At 39.1% G+C, this 19,030-nt stretch overlaps 1 protein-coding gene across 1 annotated transcript; it reads right to left on the bottom strand.

Moving 5' to 3' along the window:
* Window positions 1-4,630: 4,630 nt before the first annotated feature.
* On the bottom strand, window positions 4,631-18,010 carry ARRDC4 (arrestin domain containing 4). Its single transcript, XM_032252811.1, has 8 exons — window positions 17,550-18,010; window positions 12,798-12,864; window positions 12,443-12,590; window positions 10,372-10,474; window positions 9,099-9,355; window positions 8,428-8,590; window positions 7,718-7,872; window positions 4,631-7,345 (listed from the first exon to the last, which is right to left on the bottom strand). Exons 1-8 carry the CDS (start codon window positions 17,854-17,856, stop codon window positions 7,289-7,291), a joined length of 1,257 nt encoding a protein of 418 aa, XP_032108702.1. The 5' UTR covers window positions 17,857-18,010; the 3' UTR covers window positions 4,631-7,288.
* Window positions 18,011-19,030: the final 1,020 nt, after the last annotated feature.

Below are 19,030 nucleotides of genomic sequence, written 5' to 3'. Positions count from 1 at the left end.
AGGTAGAGAGCCCATCTGCATAATAAAAGATTATGGTGAGCAGGCCAGCTTCTTATGCAAATGGCACACCTGGTCTGACCAATCTCTTGTTCCCTATGTAAATCAGACACCAACTCCTCAAGTTCATGTATAAAATCCTGTGCATTTCACCACGGAACCAGAAGACCTAGTCTGGAGCTTCTCTGTCTCTGCAGGAGAGAAAGCTTTTCTCTTTCTTTCACCTATTAAACCTCTCCTCTTAACCTTACTCCTTGTGTGTCTGCATACTTGATTTCCTTGCTGTGAGGTGACGAACCTCAGGTATTATCCCAGATGAACGATGCCACTTCAATAAGGAAGATAAAGGAAACTAGAGACTAAGCTCAGTATCACACTCCTCCCATCTGTATGCATACTTACACATACTTCTTCGTTTTAATTTAAGCAAGAGAAAGAAGTTAGGAAAGTGTTTAGGTTCCTAAGTTGTTTTTCCGTAACCTCAGCTTTCTTGGAAGTATTAGAACAGATCTGTAGCAAAACTCAGACATAGTGAACCCTCAGTGCAGTTTCTCAGATGTGCTCACATGTGATCCTAGATCCATCTTATACCTTGGACTATTCTAGTTTAATAGTAGGGTTTTGAATCAGGCTTCCTGTACTGTAGTGATTTAGAAGGTGTATGAAATATGGAATTGTTTTGCTGGACTCTTCCTTATTCCTTATGTGTTTACCGCCCATCAATACAGCAACTATTAAAAATAAGGCTAGTGCTCTGTGTCCTTCTAGTAGTGAGATGAATCAATGTTGATAATGTGCCCTCTCTTGATTCCCAGGTGTATAAACAATGAAATTTTTAATGACTTTTCTTGCCCACGGGGTGAAATCTCCAGCCAATAAACAGAGCATCTGTGTGTGTGTGTGCATGTTCATGTGCACATGTGTGCATGCCTAGCGTGTCTGTGTGTGCATTCGTGTGCTGAGTTTTGAAAGAAGCCAATTAACTGTAGACAATAAATCTTTAGATGTTACTGAATCAACTCAATCAGCCAGCTCAGGCAAGTCCAAATATTTGCAGTGGTGGCAAACACGAATAAGCGATCACATATAGAACACCTACCATGTGGACAATCAGATGGATTCTGTCATCTAAAATTTAAAAAGCAAAATAAAAAAAAAATACCACAGAAAACTTCATGTTATGGGAAAGTGACTGCATACTTGTAAAGAACATAGTAAATACTAGATGTGTGAGCTGTAAATAATGTAATCATTATTATTTTGGTCTGGAACAGTTTATGTCCTTTAGTCATTAAAATAAGGATCCATGGGGTTGGGGCAACATGGAGAAATGACTATTATACCATGCGGTGACTTTTTTAAAAAAGAAAAAAATAAATTTAGGGCATCTATTGCCCCCCGTTTTCTCATTTAATGACAATTCCCTGATACCTTTCTACTAATCTCATACTGTTTGGGGGCAAACTAGTGAGAAGCTGGGGCAAAAGGCTTCTCTTTCAGCAAATTCCTGTGGAGGTCAAAACCTATTATCTGTTTCTTCCTTTTGTAACAGAGCTTAAATTCTTACCTGAAATAGACCCAGCTCTGGAAGGGAGTAGAGAGGAAGGAATAGCAATATTTGTGCATGCACATGCGTGTGTGTGCATGTATGTGGCAGGTGTTTGCACATATGAGGAAAGCACCTATGCTTGCCTTGTTTCCAGTGGGAGAAACTGCCTAAAGCATATCTCGTCCTGTAAAGGAAGACATCTTGGTTCTGTGAATATTTGTCACGGATTATGCAATCTTCAGTGAACACAGAAAGTTCTACCAAAGAGACAGTTCATGGTGAATTCAGTTATAGTGACATTCTGGGAGTTGACACTAGTTAACCCTTTCTATCCACTTCCACCTGGTCACAGTCTTTCTATTTTGCTGCTGTGTCTCTTCACCAACAGACTCAAGTCTGATTTTTGGGAAACATTAGTGTGTAATGGCTTCTACAAAGTGGGAGTTCTCCTTTCTAGAAAAAAATAATAGTCTTAGCAAATAAGCCCATGTTTTATATTATTTTATTAGGAATAAGCACATATATTGTAGTTAAAAACTTTTCTCAGCTTCTGAGTGGTCTTTCCATTTCATCAGATATTAAGAAGTGGGAGTATGAAAGAAGGAATTAAAGAAGAAACAGAAAAGAAAAAAGAAAAAAAATCCATAAAATTTAATACACAAACACACAAGGCAAATGTAGTCTCTTTCCTGGATAACTTATGTTAAAATTTATCAGACTCAGAAGCAGATATGGTAAATAGCCCACTATAGTTTCTCATTGTTGTATAATTTCATCACAAGTCTATCTGGCTCATTTATAATGTAATCTTTCTATTTAAAGGCAAAATACTTCGAGTATTTGACAAGTTAAACATTAGCCCTAAAAATTTGTATAAATCTGCATTTACATATTTTCTACATAAAAAGTTCTCAAACTCAAAATATTTACAAGGGTATCATGTGCTTATCAATATTACACATTTTCTTTGCAAAGTGCAAAATGAAAATTTCAGAAGTCGTCAATTCTGTTTCTTTTAAAATGTCTGCATTAAAATATAAAGAAACAAACTATTGATGCACAGGGGCAATTTACATGTGTCTTCAGAGGTGTTCTGCTGAGTAAAAAACTGCCAGCCTCAAGAGGTACATACTGAATGATTCCATTTATCCAGCATTCTCAAAATGACAAAATTACCAAGATGAAAAAAGGATGGGAAGGCCAGGGTAAGGGAAGGAAATGGAGAGAGGGAGGGGTTGAGTACAAAGGGATGAACCAAGGGAGTTTCTTTGTGGTGATGGAGCAGTTCTGTGTCTTGATGGTGGTGGTGATGATATGCATTTCTACAGGAGGTAGAATGTCATAGAGTTATACACAAAGACATACAGAAGAATTCCATGCAAAGGCTGGCAAAATCCAACTAAGGTCTAATCTCTAGTTAATTGTATTCCCAATATCCTGGTTTTGCTAATGTGCTATAGTTATCATTGTGGGAGACTGGGTGATGGGTATACATGGGACTTCCTTGAACTCTTATTGCAACTTCTTGTGAGTCTGTAATTATTTTATAATATAAAGGTAGAAACATAAATCTATGTTGAAGAAAAGATTCTGGCAACTAAACACACTTGGAAGCAATTTAGTTAAAAACTGATGTCCTTTTAGGAGGCAGAGCTCTTAAGTGTAAACACTGAAGACTCTTGATTTAGCATATGCTTAGCATCCAGGTATCCTAGGCTGTGTAACTGAAAGCAATAATTGTTCCTATTACTTTTATAAAGGTTGCAGAATCAGGAAATTTGAGAGCAAGCAGCGACCAAGCTCTTGGGTTACAACTCTCTCGGTTTTGGTATCCTCATTTGTAATGTGAGGGCTTTTTTTCTAGTTTCTTTGCAGTGTCTTGCCTAGTTCTAAATTTCATAATACACATAAACTACAGAAATTGTAATGGTAATCATAAATTTTGCCTATTTCATGAGACAAATATTTCAACTTATGTTGATTATAAATGTGGATACAGAAAGAACCTGTTTATTATGTAACACCATCTATTAAAATAACTGGAGAGCAAACCAACTGGGTTCATTCTTAATCCTTAGTTCAGGTGGTAATTTTCCAAGACAGAGGGTCTGGGCAGTTTTCTTAAAATGACACACCATTACATCCTCCTTGTATAAAATATAGTGCTCATATCTACTGGAGTGTTTGTGTAGAAAGGGGTGGCCTACCTGGGTCAGTGTGTCCTAGTAAGGATCCCCTGAGTGCCCATGAGACCTGATGTTAGATATAGTGAACTCCAAGTTTCTCTTCAAAGAATGTCAGTTTTGTTCAGCTCTTATTTAATTCTCCATTTAAAAGTTTAACTTCCTGGTTCTCTGCATGCCCTTGTGTCATTTCAGTAAACAACTTTCCTGCCAGTTCTAATCAGTAGTTACCTGAGTCACTCATAGTCATCTGCTTTGACCTGTTCTGTAACCATCCTTCCCACAAAACTACGCAGCTCGTCACTGTGGTTCATACCCCTGCTCTTTTTAAAATAGCCAATCGGAATTAAACTGTGTGGTCTAAGCCTAGCCAATAGGAGAATGACACATCAGTAGGGGCTACTGGTGTCAGGAATAAGAACTCCTTCCCCTCCCTTATATAGGTGTGTGCTCACCATTGTTCCATCTGTGAGACGTACCCTTCTATAGAAGTAAATTGCCTTGCTGAGAAAATTTATATTCAAGGGCTACTTCTTTTGCGGCACTGAAAATTTACATATAACACTGCTAAACTGATCCTGTGGAGATTCTGGACAATTGAACACTCAAACTCAGGAGGCTTTAAAGAGGAACTCTTACCATTTGGGAATACATAGTGATATGCTTTTTTAACCAATATAGCTTTAGTTTCCTTATTCATCCCAACGACTTTTCATCATGGAAGGCTAAATTCAGACTACCTTGGGAAACTGGGCCTACTATAAAGAAACTCAGGTTCTAGGGCTGTTCCTCCCTCATGGTAACATGCCTAGAGAAAAGGATTTTAACTAGCAACATTTGCCTTTTTTGGTATTGAGTTACCTCAGGTCTGTAGTGGAAAAAAAAAAAAACTAGCAATGCATAGCATTAGTGTAATAATTTTATTAATAAAAGGAACCCATGGGGTTCAAACAAGTGTACAAAATACAATCTTTATTTTTTTTCCTGTGGGTTAAATTGTTACATTTTTAATAATAAAAATAAAAAAGCTTTCATTAGTTAATCAAAAACATAACTCCTGCCTATTTTTCCTATTGTGCAAAACAAAAACATAAAAAGTTTTGCCCACAGAAGGATTTTGTGCACCAAAAAATGCACATTTTATATTTCAAAATTTCTGCATTAAAATGAAAATTCCAAGGCCACATTTTTGTTTTTTCAAACTAAACAAGAGCAAGAAGGGAATAAACAGGCAAATAACAGCAGCTAAATTTGTAATCTTCCTTCCCAGATATTTTCTGTTTCCATGTAGAATTTTTCATATTCATAAAATGGTATCTTCAACTTAATGCTTAAGGTCAGGTATGCCAGTATCAGTTCAATAAGGCAAGTCACACCATTTAGCTATTCTCATAAGTCCTACAAAGTTAGTTTAACTTCAGTTTACAGGGACATTTCATGATTTAACTAAAAAAGGTGACAGAACAATCCTAGTGAAGGATTCCGTTAAGTAGCTGCTTTTCTATATGGAGCCAAATAATTAAACTTTCTCTCTCTCCATACTGGGTTTGTTTCTTTCACTATGTTTTAGTATCATGGAGTCGAACAATGCCTTGACAAGGCATGAACTACAATTTAGAAGTCAATAAACAGTTGAAGATGATCTTTTCTAAAGTAAAAATAAAACTGTTTAGATAACACTTAAATACACATATCTACTTAAAGACACACATAAGACAAAGCAAAATTTAAAAACCAAATCAAGGAATAACATTTTGTTATAATTTCAGTAGCACAATTACTGTTCTAACAGTTTTGCACTATGATTTTAAACAGTGGCTTACAATGAAAGAACTATTCATGATGATGCTTCCACGATTACAGAGAAGATAGGTATTCCCAGAGGGTGAAAAGCATACATTTACCTAATATTTGTAGAAAATCCCCTGATCCAATGGCCAAACTTAAATATAAAATTTAGCCTTAGAAAAACTTCTCTATTTTTGGTGAACATGTTGATTGAAAGACAAATCAATCATTCTGTTGAATGAAGTACAGTATTCTGCAGGGGAAGCACCAGGGTTTCTAGATCAAACCCGTAGGACATGAAGAAAACCGAAGTCCTCTGCTGGTCCAAAATCTTTATCACAGGAATCCCTGGCTCCCTTCCACGTGTCGAGACGCTCTCAGCTCACAAAACCAACAGATGGAAGGAAAAGCAAGTGAACATGTGACCATGTAGGAAGGGAGTTGGGGACAGTAAAACACTGCTCAGACTTTTAGCAGCAACACAATCCTGTTGGTCTGAATATCCTGAGGTTAAATGATAATAAAATATTGCACCAACATAATAAAGAAAATCACAGTTTAAACAGAATTACTAAAGAACTGGAATAATGTACAAATGCAGCGACTGCCATCAGTAAACCTAAGTCTCTGGATAGGAATGAAAGTTGCATCTTTTTAAAAAATGGACTCCTACCTTCTTTTGGTTTGGTATTTGACATTCCCTTAGGTATACATATGTTTACTTCCATTTAATGCTAACTTTCTGAATTTTCCCCTTGGACCAGGTTCAGATTTATTGATAGATGAGATGACACTGCTGCTGTAAACAGCAGCAACTCCAAAGAAGAGTACTCAGGCCAAGAGATTTAAAAACATGTCTGATAACCCCATTAGAGGTAGGTTAGAAAAAGGCCTTTTACTTTGGACTGTGTAGTTATGAAGGCATCCTGCAGATGCAACTTTTTCCTCCCCCTTCTTTCTCTGACATGCTCCTAGATAAATAAGATAGGAGAAAAATCAAACATATATCCTATTAAAGTACTTAAAGGGCGTAAAAACTACAGCCTTCCACAAAACGTGTCTTCACACTGAAATTCATCTTTCCCCTCTGAACTGACAGGCTTTTCAAGAAACCTTTCCTTGGTTTCATAATACTGTGCTGCCAATTTATAAACTGCATTTTAGTCTACCATTGAAAGATGAAAATTGTAGTTCTTCATTAGGACCTCATATGACCATGATCTCAGGAAAAGATATTTTCAATAACTTTAGGCCTGAACATGGTAGGAAATCATGAAGAAAGATCTGAAAACCTCAGGGTCTCACTTCGTATTTGGAGTGGGCCATTTTCCTATTCATGCACACCCTTGTTTTGTTACCCTCTCCAAAATCAAGTCTTTACTCCTTCAGTTCATATCGCCTTCATTCCACTCTTTAAAACTCCATGGGAATTCCCACAGTGTTTCCACTGTTTACAGATTCCCTTCTCTCAGGTCAGCACAGGTACCCTTTCACTTACTGTATAACCATCAGGACTTGCATTACATTCTCAGACTGCACATCTTCATCCTGTTTTTTTAACAGGGATATATATATATATAACCATCATATAAACTTGTGCAGCAATCCTGTTGGCCCACTAGAAATTTCTCACATTCTTTAATTTCTATTGCCTTCAGTCTTGATGTTCATTTATGTTAAGTTCATCTTTCCTCTCTCTTTCCCAAAAAGGCAGAAGGAAAAGAATCAACATTCTAATTTGATGATGAACACAGTGATTTCTGAAATATGTTCAGAGAATGAAGGAAACAGGCTGGGCCTCTTCTACATCGCTAGGATGTGGATCAACCTGCAAAAAAGAGATCAGTGTTGTAGCATTCTTTAAAATGATTCTAGTATCTAATTATATGACAGTTATATGCCACGTTGGTCAAAGCCTATTATTAGTAAGTCCCAATAGGCAAAGTTTTCTATATTCCAGGCCAAATAACATACCTTAAAGGCAATCCACAATACTGTATATGATGCCATGGATCACAAGGAAAATAGTAAAAAAAAAATGACAAATACATCACTAATAATCTATTACCACTGTAAAAAGAAATTTATATATATCCCCTACTAATTATGAGTCATCAAGACACTCTGATAAATGGATAACAAAAAAATAATTATTTAAAAGTAATACAATAAAAGTCGAATTTTCTTTTGCTTTGCTTACCTCCGAATAAAGAGGTGGGGGTTGAAATCGGAATTCTTGTATACAGGCAAACATAGGACAGCACACTTCTCCCTCACAGTTAGGGGGTTGAGGGTAAGGAGGAATGTGTCTAGAGAATTCTTCCTCTGATACCACATCTGCATAATTTGGTGGTGCTGAAAAAGAAATGAAGTTGAAGTTAAGAAATCCATGCAAAAATTAATCTCAATTTTTAGCTCTTATAAAAACAAGAAACAGCTAAATTGTAAGATAAAAATATGGCATTCTTTCCCTATCAGCAAGGTTTTATGCATTTTACAATAAAAAAAGATTCTGCTTTTATTAAACCACTACTAATATTGACTATATTAGAGTCTCTTGAGAGAGATGTCTCTTGAGTCTAGGTAACCAAATATCACCGAAAATGACTACAGAAAATATGTAACACATCATACTTTTGACTATTTTTCATTGTTTTCCTATTACAAATAGGAATTAGGAAATGTACATCTTATTCCTGAATCTGCCATCAGCAGCTCTGCATCCTACATAAAGTTAAACTTGTAAAGTCCCTCCCAGAAATACTGTTTTATGATTTTTTAGTAGTAGCAATAAAGATAGCTGCAGTAGCAGTACTAATTAACATCTGAGCACTTAATAGCTTTCTATATCCTGTTCTTAGGTATTTTCTAGGTAAAACTTCATTATGAAAGAACGCCAAAATATTTTACCTTCAGGCTGTTCTGGCAGGGTCAGTGTCAACCAGCTCATATCCATACTGAACTGGCTGGCAACGCTGGAGTTTCTGCTGCCAAAACCATTATATGGAATTGTACCAATCACTAATGGCAGTTCCAGCATCAATTTTTTAGCACCAGGAATATGAATGTACACCTAATATGCCAAAAATAAAAGAAAGGAACAAATATAAGTTACACCTCCAGTAGATAGCCCAATTTATTTCTTTTATCATAAAAACAAATGCTTTTGTTACCTGCCACCACTCCCATCACAATTTTCAATTACCTTGATTAAACCAAATGAAGAGTACACAAAACATAGTGAATGCTCTGAGACAGAGCACTGTGTCCTTAATATGCATCATTGTAGGTTCGCATGGCTTACGTAATAATTATAGAAAATTAAGGATATGTTTTCAGTATAGCAAACATCCCTTAATGCACCTCAATTCTCTTATGGTATTTTATTAACTCCCCTGTGGGGAACAGTTTTTTTTTTTTTTTTTTTACTAAAAACAGGGACCAATCTTCATACAGTCCCCAACTGGTGTTAATGCTGAAATAAAATGAAATTTTTATAGGCAACTCTACATATGCACAGTAACACGATACCAGTTAGGGTCCAACATACAAATTTTTTTTTTTTAAAGAGCTTTGCTTACAGCTAAGGAATAGTCCACTCTGATAATGCAGCAATCCAGGATGGATGGAGTAACAGGTGGAATTTTTAGAGTCTTCCCATTCCACGTGTCCGTGCTCCCAGAAGCGATGTGGTTTCCCCGCACATTGGCGACCATGTGTCTAATGGTCTTTGTTTTTCCACTAGCCAAGTATGTCTGGGTTTGGAAAATAGCAGCCTTTGGAACAATCAGACGAGAGGAACAATTCTCTATTTCTGCATAGATTGGAATAGCTTCTCCTAAAAAACAAAAACAAAAACAAAAACAAAAACCAGGGAGAATTCAGAGACTGTTCAAAAAGTTCTCATCACAATGGATTAGGACAATATAGCCGAAATGTTCCAACATCACTTTAACAAATTCAGAAGCTTTGATGGAAAACATATTGTAAAGTCAAGCCAGAGAAATAAAAATTCACTGCAGGTTGTGTAGATCTTATTTTCTAATTATTGCATTATTGACTTTTTAATGTAGCAATATTACATTAGCAATTCTAAAGATATGTAAATGACCAGTGTCTATATAAATTAGAATAAGACATACAAATAAATGATTCAGGACTATGTTAAGTATAAAAGATCACTAACAAACTCATTAGTGCTTATCAAATTAAAATCTGCCCAACAAGAGAACAAAGCCTTTGCTTTTAAGGAATTAATAATGTTAAGGCACAAAAAGAATCAACGGATGGATTAGGCAAGTTTTATAACGTTATGGCTCCACACCATACCATTCCATACCGAATTCCTTTCTGACAAGTCAGAATCCTGGAGCAGGAGCCAAATCCACTGCTGGAAATGGGCCCTTCAGTAACGGCAGTTCCAGTAACAATCCGACTGTTACGTTTGTTAATATTCTACATTCTAGTCCCATGTATTTGCATATATCAAGCTAGCATGGAATCAGAATGTCTAATAGCATTTCATACTCCAATAGCTCTCTTCTGAGCAATACAATCCTGGAGATTCTTTTGCAACATTAAAATCAGATGCTGGCATTTTCTCATTCCTCTAGTTATACTCTGTTACTAAAGTAACAGGATCAAAGTCAGAAAAAGACAGGAGTTTTACTGGAAACTATTCATCCATTTAAAAATATTTAAATATCAATTATTTATATCAAAAATATATCACTATTCATGTTTTAAAATACTATATACTTCATACAATTAGAAAAAACACTATTTAAAATCACTTAAAATTAGCTAAGAAAATGAATGAAATCTTTCATTTGGACTTTCAAGCATTTTGCTTACCATTACAGTATCCCTTTCTTTCAATTTTGGCACTCAGCGAGACTGGACCAGAAGTGAAAAACCAACAGCCAACCATTTTCTCTTGAGTTTTCAATACAGGGGTCTTGAAAATTTCAAACAATAAAACAACCTAAATTAAACCATTCCAGAGTACTCACAGAGCTTAAAATTATATCTTTCTTCATAGAAAGGTTATAAAGAAATACCAAAAAATGAATGAAACTTTCTTATCCTCACATAACGTATTAGGCAATATGTGTACAAAAACACAGAGTGTTAAGACTCTCTTTTTAGGAAAACTTAGTGAATTTTCAGATTCAAAAATTAGCATGACACCATCTTATTTTACCCTGAAGTCATTATATTTCCAGGAAATAATATACCATCTTTTTTTTAAAAAAAGGCAAAGCTGTATGTATTAACACTTAGAAACATGACAGAACTTTTTTTTAAGACTATATATATATAAAAGTCAGGTGGAAGGATAAATGAGAAAAATCAATAATCAGAACACTATATTTATTTTGGCATTTAATAAATGCAATCAGCAAAGAGCCTTTTCCCCAACTTACTTCAAAATGCATTATCAAGCAGAAATTCAGGTGTCCTTAATTTGGAATGGTTTTGGAGCTTTGTATAATAGTGCAATAACGTGTAGTATTAACAGTTCTGAAAAGCGCTTATTAAACATATTATCTCACTATAGTATTCTATAGTGTCAAAAGAATTACTACAAGATTTACAATATTCAGTTTACAAGTTACACACACCAGTGCTTCCTGTAAGACCCAGTTACTAGCAATATTTTTTTTCTTATATAAAGAGCAGTAAAGGATCAACAGTGTCTGTTTTTGGCAAAGACAAATCCCTTTAAATCAATTCCCACAATGGTCATAAAAATGTTAAGAATATTTAATCTCCCAATTCTAAATAGTTTTTAAAAATACAAGCTGCTTAGCATCACCGATTTTCAAAACTGGTTTTAAAGCAGCTGTTAAAGTCACAGCTATAATCCAGGCCAGCTGGGTGCTAGCCATTTTATGATTCTGACCACAAGAGGCCATATAACCATATTATCTGCTATCTTTTCATAATCTAAAGGTGAACATTAAAGTAAATTCTATTTCTTTTTCATGCGAAAATAAGACTTAAACACCAACTTTTAACTGCTAGCTTTTTCCTCGTCTTTAAAAACACAGGCTAGAAAAAGAAACCTCCAACACGAAAAATACATCTTTGTCACATCAGTATCATGATGGAAAGTTTAAATTATCTCAGTATTTTCTATGAAGTAAAAAAAAAAAAATCATTCATTCATATTTAAATGAAGAACCATTAGGTCCTAGTAGCTATCATGAAAGTACAAGGTATAATTTTATATTATTTTGATAATATGGGTTTAGATAAAAGAATCTAGCTCATTAGCTCCCATCTTGCCTATTCTGTTGTTACTTATAGCCTGATCTTTCTTATCAGTCTACAGTATTTCTGGTGATTATTAGAAGTTCAATGCTTTAATGTGGCCAAATCTGTCATAAGGAAATGATAAGTGAAAGGATCTCGGCAGCAGCTGCATGCACTTACTTAATGTTAGAAAATGACATGCAAAATGGAAGGATACATAGCATAATGGCCTGAGCTTCAATAACAGGCTGAGCATGATTAATACTCTTCCATAATTACTGTTCCTCAACCTGCTATTATTGAGGAGTTTAGAATACCCCAGTCCTGTAAATGTGGCCGCTCTGGTAAAAGTAACTACTCTCTGTGTGTGCATTATTGTTATTAAGCCTTATTAATGCATTTCAAGCCTGTGTAACTTTTTGGCAAAAGAAGCCCTGAACAGCAGGGACAACATAATCAATAGTATTAACACATACAATTTGTAATTTGTCCAACCTAGAATCATATATTTATGGTGAATGCCTTTGGGTTACAAGATTGTGTTTTCCAAGCCATCAGAAAGTGACAGGACAGACTATCAGTAAACTGGCTAAATATAGATCCCACTATTAAAAGAAGAGAGGAAGGGAGGGAAGGAGGAAGAGGAAGAGAAAAAGGAAGAACTTACTAATAATGCTGGTGTGTTGACATCAACATGACTTACAACCTGGAGGTCCCGCTTTACACTCTGATCAGGTACCTTGGGTCGTTCCAACACTGCCCGCACACAGTACTGAATGCTTCCGTATTTCCCAGTAAATGAGGTGACCAGAGGTCTGAAACAAACCAAAGACATTAATTATGAGTTCCAAAGAAAGCATGGTTTAAAATGTTTTAAGTTGGGGAAAAAAAAGAGTAAGTCTATTTAGGGACTATACAGTATAAACATGCATACTTGAGAATAAGAAGATACTTGGTGCTGACACATATGGATGGACATATTGCAGAGAAGGACAACCACAAAATGATATAGTTTCACTTACTCAGATGGAAGTTGAAAGCGAAATGGAAATTCATGTTTTCCAGACTGTAATAAAATGATGCCTTCACCTACAAGAGATTATATTTTATTTTAATGAAAAATGGTTGGAATTAGATCAATAGTTTTCAAAATGTAAATATTTTTTTAAGGAATTTTTTCTGGCTACAAAATGCAGCATAGCAGCATACTCCAAAAGTTCATTAAACAAATTTAGAGAATTAAATTTGAGTGTGTGTGTGTATGCGTGTGTGTTTTAGAGATGGAGTCTTGTTCTGTTGCCCAGGCCAGTGCTACCTGGGCTCAAACAGTCTTCCTGCCTCAAACTCCCAAGGAGCTGGGACTACAGGCATGTGCCATGATTATTGACTAATTTTTAGTAATTCTTTGCAGAGATGGGGTCTTGCTGTATTGCCCAAGCTGTCTCTAACTCCTGGCCTCAAACGATTCTCCCACTGTGGACTTCCAAAACACTAAGCTTATAGTCGTGAGCTACTGCATCTGGCCAGTTTTTGCCAAGTACCACAACACACATACATATACACATATATTCCATTCTCAAATAGACCAATTATTAAAGTGTGGAGGCTCAGAATGCCAACATACATATATATGTGTATATATACATATGTATATGTGTGTGTGTTTATGTAAAAATCACAACTGTTTACCTCCATTCTATTACACTAATAGGAAATACCAGCATTAAATTGGACCAAAAACTAATTTAGCAAAAGACAGATTTATTTTGGGTATACCAGAAACATCACACTGAGTATTTATGAGCAGAGATGGAAAAGGAAGTGAAAACTTTATGAATATTATTCATACTGGGTATAATACAAAACAGCCAAACCAACAAGACAAGTTATTAAGTAAATGTATGTATCCTTGAGCTCTCCAGAGTAACAGAGTTTCTTGGAGGCTAACATGGCATACAGAGAGGGCTTTACCAAGCATGGCCAGTGACCTTTTTGCAGCTATGGGTTGCCAGCTCCATTTTATTTCACGCAAAAGCTTATCATCATTGGATTGTGAGAAGGCCAAAATGCAGGGTGTAGAGAGACTGTGTAAGGCCAGAGGCACCACTGAAACCTCTGATGAAGGCACCAAGACGTTTAATTCAGATTCAGAGTAGACTCCATAGCTTTCACGGTTGGTCAGGGGACTCTCCTGAGAGACTTAAACACTCCTTTCATTTCATGCTCAGATTTAATATTAAATTCCCTTACTGTGGATAGGATAAATAAGAGGAAGAAATGGGAGCACAGAGATAGAACTCTGAGATTTGCCTGGTCATCTGACATTAAAATGAAGATTTCTACTGTATCCATTCACCAAAAAAAATGTTTAAAGAAAAGCAATCACTAGTGAAATGGGAATGTTTTGTCCCTTAAATAAAAAATGGAGTTTTATCATAAGTCAGCTGACATTTCAACCTTGTACTTTTAGAAAATAGGAACATATTATTGACCCATTAAGTCTTTTGAATCTATCCCTGATTTTTAATGTGCTAACATTAGGGGGGATTAAAAAAGTAACACACCTGCCACTAAGTTCATTCAAATACTCCACAGGTGGGTGACTGGAGGCAAAGTGAAAAACAAGTTACAAGGGCATGAGATCATGTTAAATGACAGTGGCAGGGTAAGCCCCAGTGGCTGAGGTGTGCTCAGGAAGGTTACAGCGCAGCTACAGTACCAGGGCCCAGGGAGGCATCTGGATCTGACAGCTGTGGAGTGAAAGGCTCAGGGCAATCCCAGTGCTCCTTAAAGAGCTGGGCTAAAGTTCTGATTTGAATAGATTACAGAACATTACCAAGTATTTACACACGTTTAAAAATGCAGATTTCATTTGAGTTCAAAATTTATAGTGCTTAGATTTCAGGCACTGTGGATAATCATCAAATAGACCAGAGGAGGAAAGATTACATGCTTGTACACAAGTAATGACCACAGAGTGCTAGAACCTAGGGCATCCACAAAGGAACATGAGTGGCCCTGACATCTTCAGGACCTGAGGGCTGGAATGGAGACAGGTAGGAAGGAAAATGTAGAGAAGGGACTAGCATGAGGAAGAGCATGGCAGGCATGTTTGGGGAACAGAGTTGCCCAGGATATTAAAGAGGAAAGAGAGAGATGAAGTTCCCCTTTCATTGAGAAACAAATTGACTGTAATCCCAGAACTTTGGGAGGCTGAGGTGGGCGGATCAGGAGGTCAGGAGTTCAAGACCAGTCTGGCCAACATAGTGAAGCACTGTCTCTACTAAAAATACAAAAAATTAGCCAGGTGTGGTGGTGTGCACCTGTAATCTTAGCTACTTGGGAGGCTGAGGCAGGAGAATCACATGAACCTGGGAGGCGGAGGTTGCACTGAGCCAACATCACTGCCACTGCACTCCAGCCTGGGTGGGTGACAGTGCCAAGATTGTCTCAAAGAGAAACAAAAAAAAAAAAAAAAAAAAAGGAAACAAATTGACATAGGAACGGTATCATTTAAAATGAGACTTTTAACCATCTCAAAATATAAACAGGAAAAAGAAATGGAAAAACTAATGCAGATGGGTTACAATATTTGGAATTCAATCTTTGTTTCTATTGTTTTTAATGTCAAAGGTTCACAAGCTGAACCATGTGCCCATTTCTGCTTCTGCCCCAACTGCTCCTTACTTCTGTCTTGTATACTGAGCACTACGAAGTCACAGAAAGATGTTTCCATCGCTAATGGTCTTACAGCCAAAGCTCATAATTACAGGTTTTGATGAGCCATGGGATGCAGAAGGCCATTACAGAGGCAGAGACTGGGGCTCAGGAGGGGTGAGGGACTTACATAAGGTCTCACTGCTGGTGGGTGACCAAGAACTGAAACCAACTCTCTGACTCTGTCTTGTCTTTCTACTACAATTTCTCAATAAAAATATGAAGAAAATCAATCAGTGATAGCAAGTAGTTGGATTAGATTAAGGATGTCAAAGAATTATCTGGGGAGCATTTGTGAAAATAGATCACAGTGCTACCTGATACGGATTTCTAAAAATCTCAGGTGTTTGAAACACAGCCAGGTTTTGTAATTAAATGACCCCCAGAATCTAGACTGTGTCTAGTTGCTAACTTCTTCCAAGCTATAGATATTAGAGGCGATTTATTTTTTTTTCCTCAACTAAAAGAGACTGTGGTTTTAAGCAAAATATAATTGCTGCCAATATGTGCTATGATACATTCTAAAACAAGCTGAAGATTTTCAGATTGTCTAGGTTTTTACATTCTGTTCCATCAGAAGGAAGAAACATGACATGTGAATTAAAAAACTACTTGTTAGTTCAGATTTTACCAAAGCAGTTTTTTAATTGCTAATCCCAGGCTCAACAGCTTTTAATTTTACACGTATTTACTTGGTAGCTATAGGCCCAGAGATGGAGTCCAAAGTCCTGGACAAAAATCAATGTATGTCTCTCTCCCCCAAGGGACTTCACTTCATTCAGCCATCTTGAAAATCGTGTTGTTTGCTTCCACTGGCGGAGGCATGCCTGGACTGATCCTGAAAGCCATACCGAGAATTGTGCATGAAGGAGTAAGAACTATCACTAACGCACAGTTCCCATTGATCCAAAAACGCAGTTTGGTTTCCAAATATGGTTTTCCTTACTACAATTTTGGGATCACTCAGATAATCACATACCTTGAGGACTTCAGTGTCCACAGCAGGATAAGGCAAAACCATACATTCTGTTATATATTGTATAAAGACGTAGCATGGGCTTAGATATAATGCGTTTACTCTTCAAGGACAGGAGGTACGTACCATTTTATTTGATAAGATAAAAGCTCGCGGCAAAAAGGTAAAAGTTTAAAATAGTTTCCATCCATGCAGTAAGGGTAAGACTCATGGTTCTTAGTATTCTCTTGATTAAAGGGATCCAATTTTGGCATCCAATATTAATGAAAGACTCATGTAGTGTGTTCCCCCATGGGTACTTCTGGAAAAGTTGACACCTTGAACTGGACTCCACCAAAGAGAGCAGGAAGGGAAATCCAGACATGTCCAGATGCCCTTGTTTCTAAAGGCCTTTTGAGTGGAGAGAAGTGGAGGAGAGAGGAAGAGGAAGGGAGGAGGAGGGGGGGAGGAGGAGGGGGGGAGGAGGAGGATGGGGAGGAAGAGGATGCGGAGGAAACAGGAGCGGTATCAGGTAGGGGCACAACTCTTAAATTGTCCTGCTCCCCAGAAGAGGGAAACCAAGCATGATGGTCAGGTCTAGAAACACTTCCTTTGGATTCCTACCCCTCAGGATTACTTCCCTCTTCCCAAAACCAAATTTCTGCTAATTCATCATGAACCATTTATCGTGCTCAGGATAGGAAGGGAGGCCATAAGACACAGGCACCGCAGAAGGGACCCCACAGCCGCCGGTTCCACCCTCCCTTCCTCGGGCCATCAGGAACAGAACCAAGCTCCACGGATTCCCCACTGTCCAATCACAGGTTCCCACGGAACCCAATGGCCCCCTCCCCTCGCGGTCCTACAAAATCCGGGGCCACTGGTCCCAGTCAGGCCCGGCGGGCCAGGGGCAGGGCGCTAGGCAGAGCTGCGCACCCAGGGCTCGCTGTCTCCCCGTGTCCGCGAGGGTGGGCCGGACCCCACCTCTGGAAGCCCTCCATGATCTCACCTGCCAGGTGGGCATCCCGCAGGCGCGCGGCCTCCCGGCCCCTCCCCGGCCCCGCAGCCTGCGAGGGAACCCCAAGCGCTTGCCTGCGCTTACCGGCCGGGGGCTCCCGCAGGCTGAGGCGCACATTCAGGTACTCCACCTCCGAAGAGACGGCCAGGGCCGCGGCACTGGCCGAGGCGCGGGGACAGGTACTAGGGCCCCAGGCGGCGGTGGCGCGGCCCTGGGCCTCCAGGCGCAGCGCGCGCAAGGCCACCGGCTCAGTCACCTCCAGCAGCACGTGCCCGGCCACCGTCTCGCCGCTCGAGTAGCAGCCCTTGCGCTCGTCCTCGAACACCAGACCCAGGCTCTTCACGCGGCCCTCGGCGCCCACGGCCGCCGCACACCCCGCCTCGCCGCCCATCCCGCCCGGCGACGCGTCCCCAACCCTGAGGTCGGCAGAGGCTCGGAGCCGGAGTCCCGAGCACAGCGGCGCCGCTGTCACAGGCGCCTGCAGCAAGCTGAAGCCGCCGCTGCAGCCGTGCGGTACCCGGTGGAGCGCCGCCTTGCCAAGGGGCCTGTCGCTTTAACAAACCCAGTTGGGGCTGGAAAGGGGCCGGGATACCCCACCCCCGGCGGGCGGCCATAGGTCCCCTGCGAGCCCTGCTTCTTGCTGATTCGTTGTACATGGCCACTGAGTCATTTCATTGGCGCTCCCACGCGTGGGTTGGCGCAGGATGGCCGTGCGTGATCAGGAAGTGTTGGCCAATTGGGAGGCTCCGGAGTGCACGTGCACAGGCCGTTTACTGGCTGAGGTCAGGCGCAGTCCTGGGGCTCGGGCCAATAGTAAAGCGGTGCGCCCATGTGGACAGACAGTGGGAAACAATATCTGTCAGGGAGGGGGCGGAACCGGGTGCCTCCGGCTCTCAGTGTGTCAGCGGTTCCCATAGTTACGAACGGGGGCGGGGTTTCTAGCAGGGTAAGGACTTTGCAGGAGTCACTGGGTTCTCCCTAGGGGAAGTAGTTGTGGCTGTAACAAGCTTGTGTTTATGATTATATCTGCAATACTCGAGAGGAAGTAGATGCTCTGGGAAATGGAACTCCGCAATGTTTCTTTTTGAGACCTTGTGGGACTGCCTCATCGAGACTTTAATGGATGACTTGGAATCTTCTAACCTCCTCCAGGTTTTCGAGCCCCACCTCTCCCAGGTTTCAGAATTCCCAGCCTGTGTAAGAGCCACAGATAAGAAAAATGAGGGCTGTGTTTCTAAACCTGATACATCCCCTGAGGAGTTCTCTTACGCTCCGCAGTATCGCTGTTTGGAATAGCTGGAGCTGTGATTCTTCCTGCTCTAAATAAGATCATGAATCATATGGTTTTTGAACAACATCTATTACTCAAGTTTCTGCCCCACCTGAAAGTATTTCGTGACCTCGGTATTGTATCCACAAAAATTCCCAACTGCCTTGATGACTTGTTCCCTACGCCCACGGTTCCTCCGGCTTGTCCTGTTTCATTTTCATTTTTAACCTTCCATTCTTTCTAGGTTCTGTTTTTTACCATCTAGCATAGCTGTCATTTGCTGGCCATCACTTTA

The sequence above is a fragment of the Sapajus apella genome, unplaced genomic scaffold (genome assembly GCF_009761245.1).
Source record: "Sapajus apella isolate SASKATOON/1434 unplaced genomic scaffold, GSC_monkey_1.0 scaffold80, whole genome shotgun sequence".
Classification (NCBI taxonomy): Eukaryota; Metazoa; Chordata; class Mammalia; order Primates; family Cebidae; genus Sapajus; species Sapajus apella.
Note: the sequence above shows the minus strand (reverse complement) of the source record. Positions and strands in the feature narration are given on the sequence as shown.

Bases quoted from the DNA above. Each gene is read 5' to 3' on its own strand.
- ARRDC4 (XM_032252811.1), bottom strand. From the start codon at position 17,856: ATGGGCGGCGAGGCGGGGTGTGCGGCGGCCGTGGGCGCCGAGGGCCGC. The intron at 12,865-17,549 runs GTAAGCGCAGGC...AATCTCTTGTAG, and splicing joins CCTGCGGGAGCCCCCGGCCG to GTGAAGGCATCATTTTATTA. The intron at 10,475-12,442 runs GTAAGTTCTTCC...GAAATTTTCAAG, and splicing joins TCAACACACCAGCATTATTA to ACCCCTGTATTGAAAACTCA.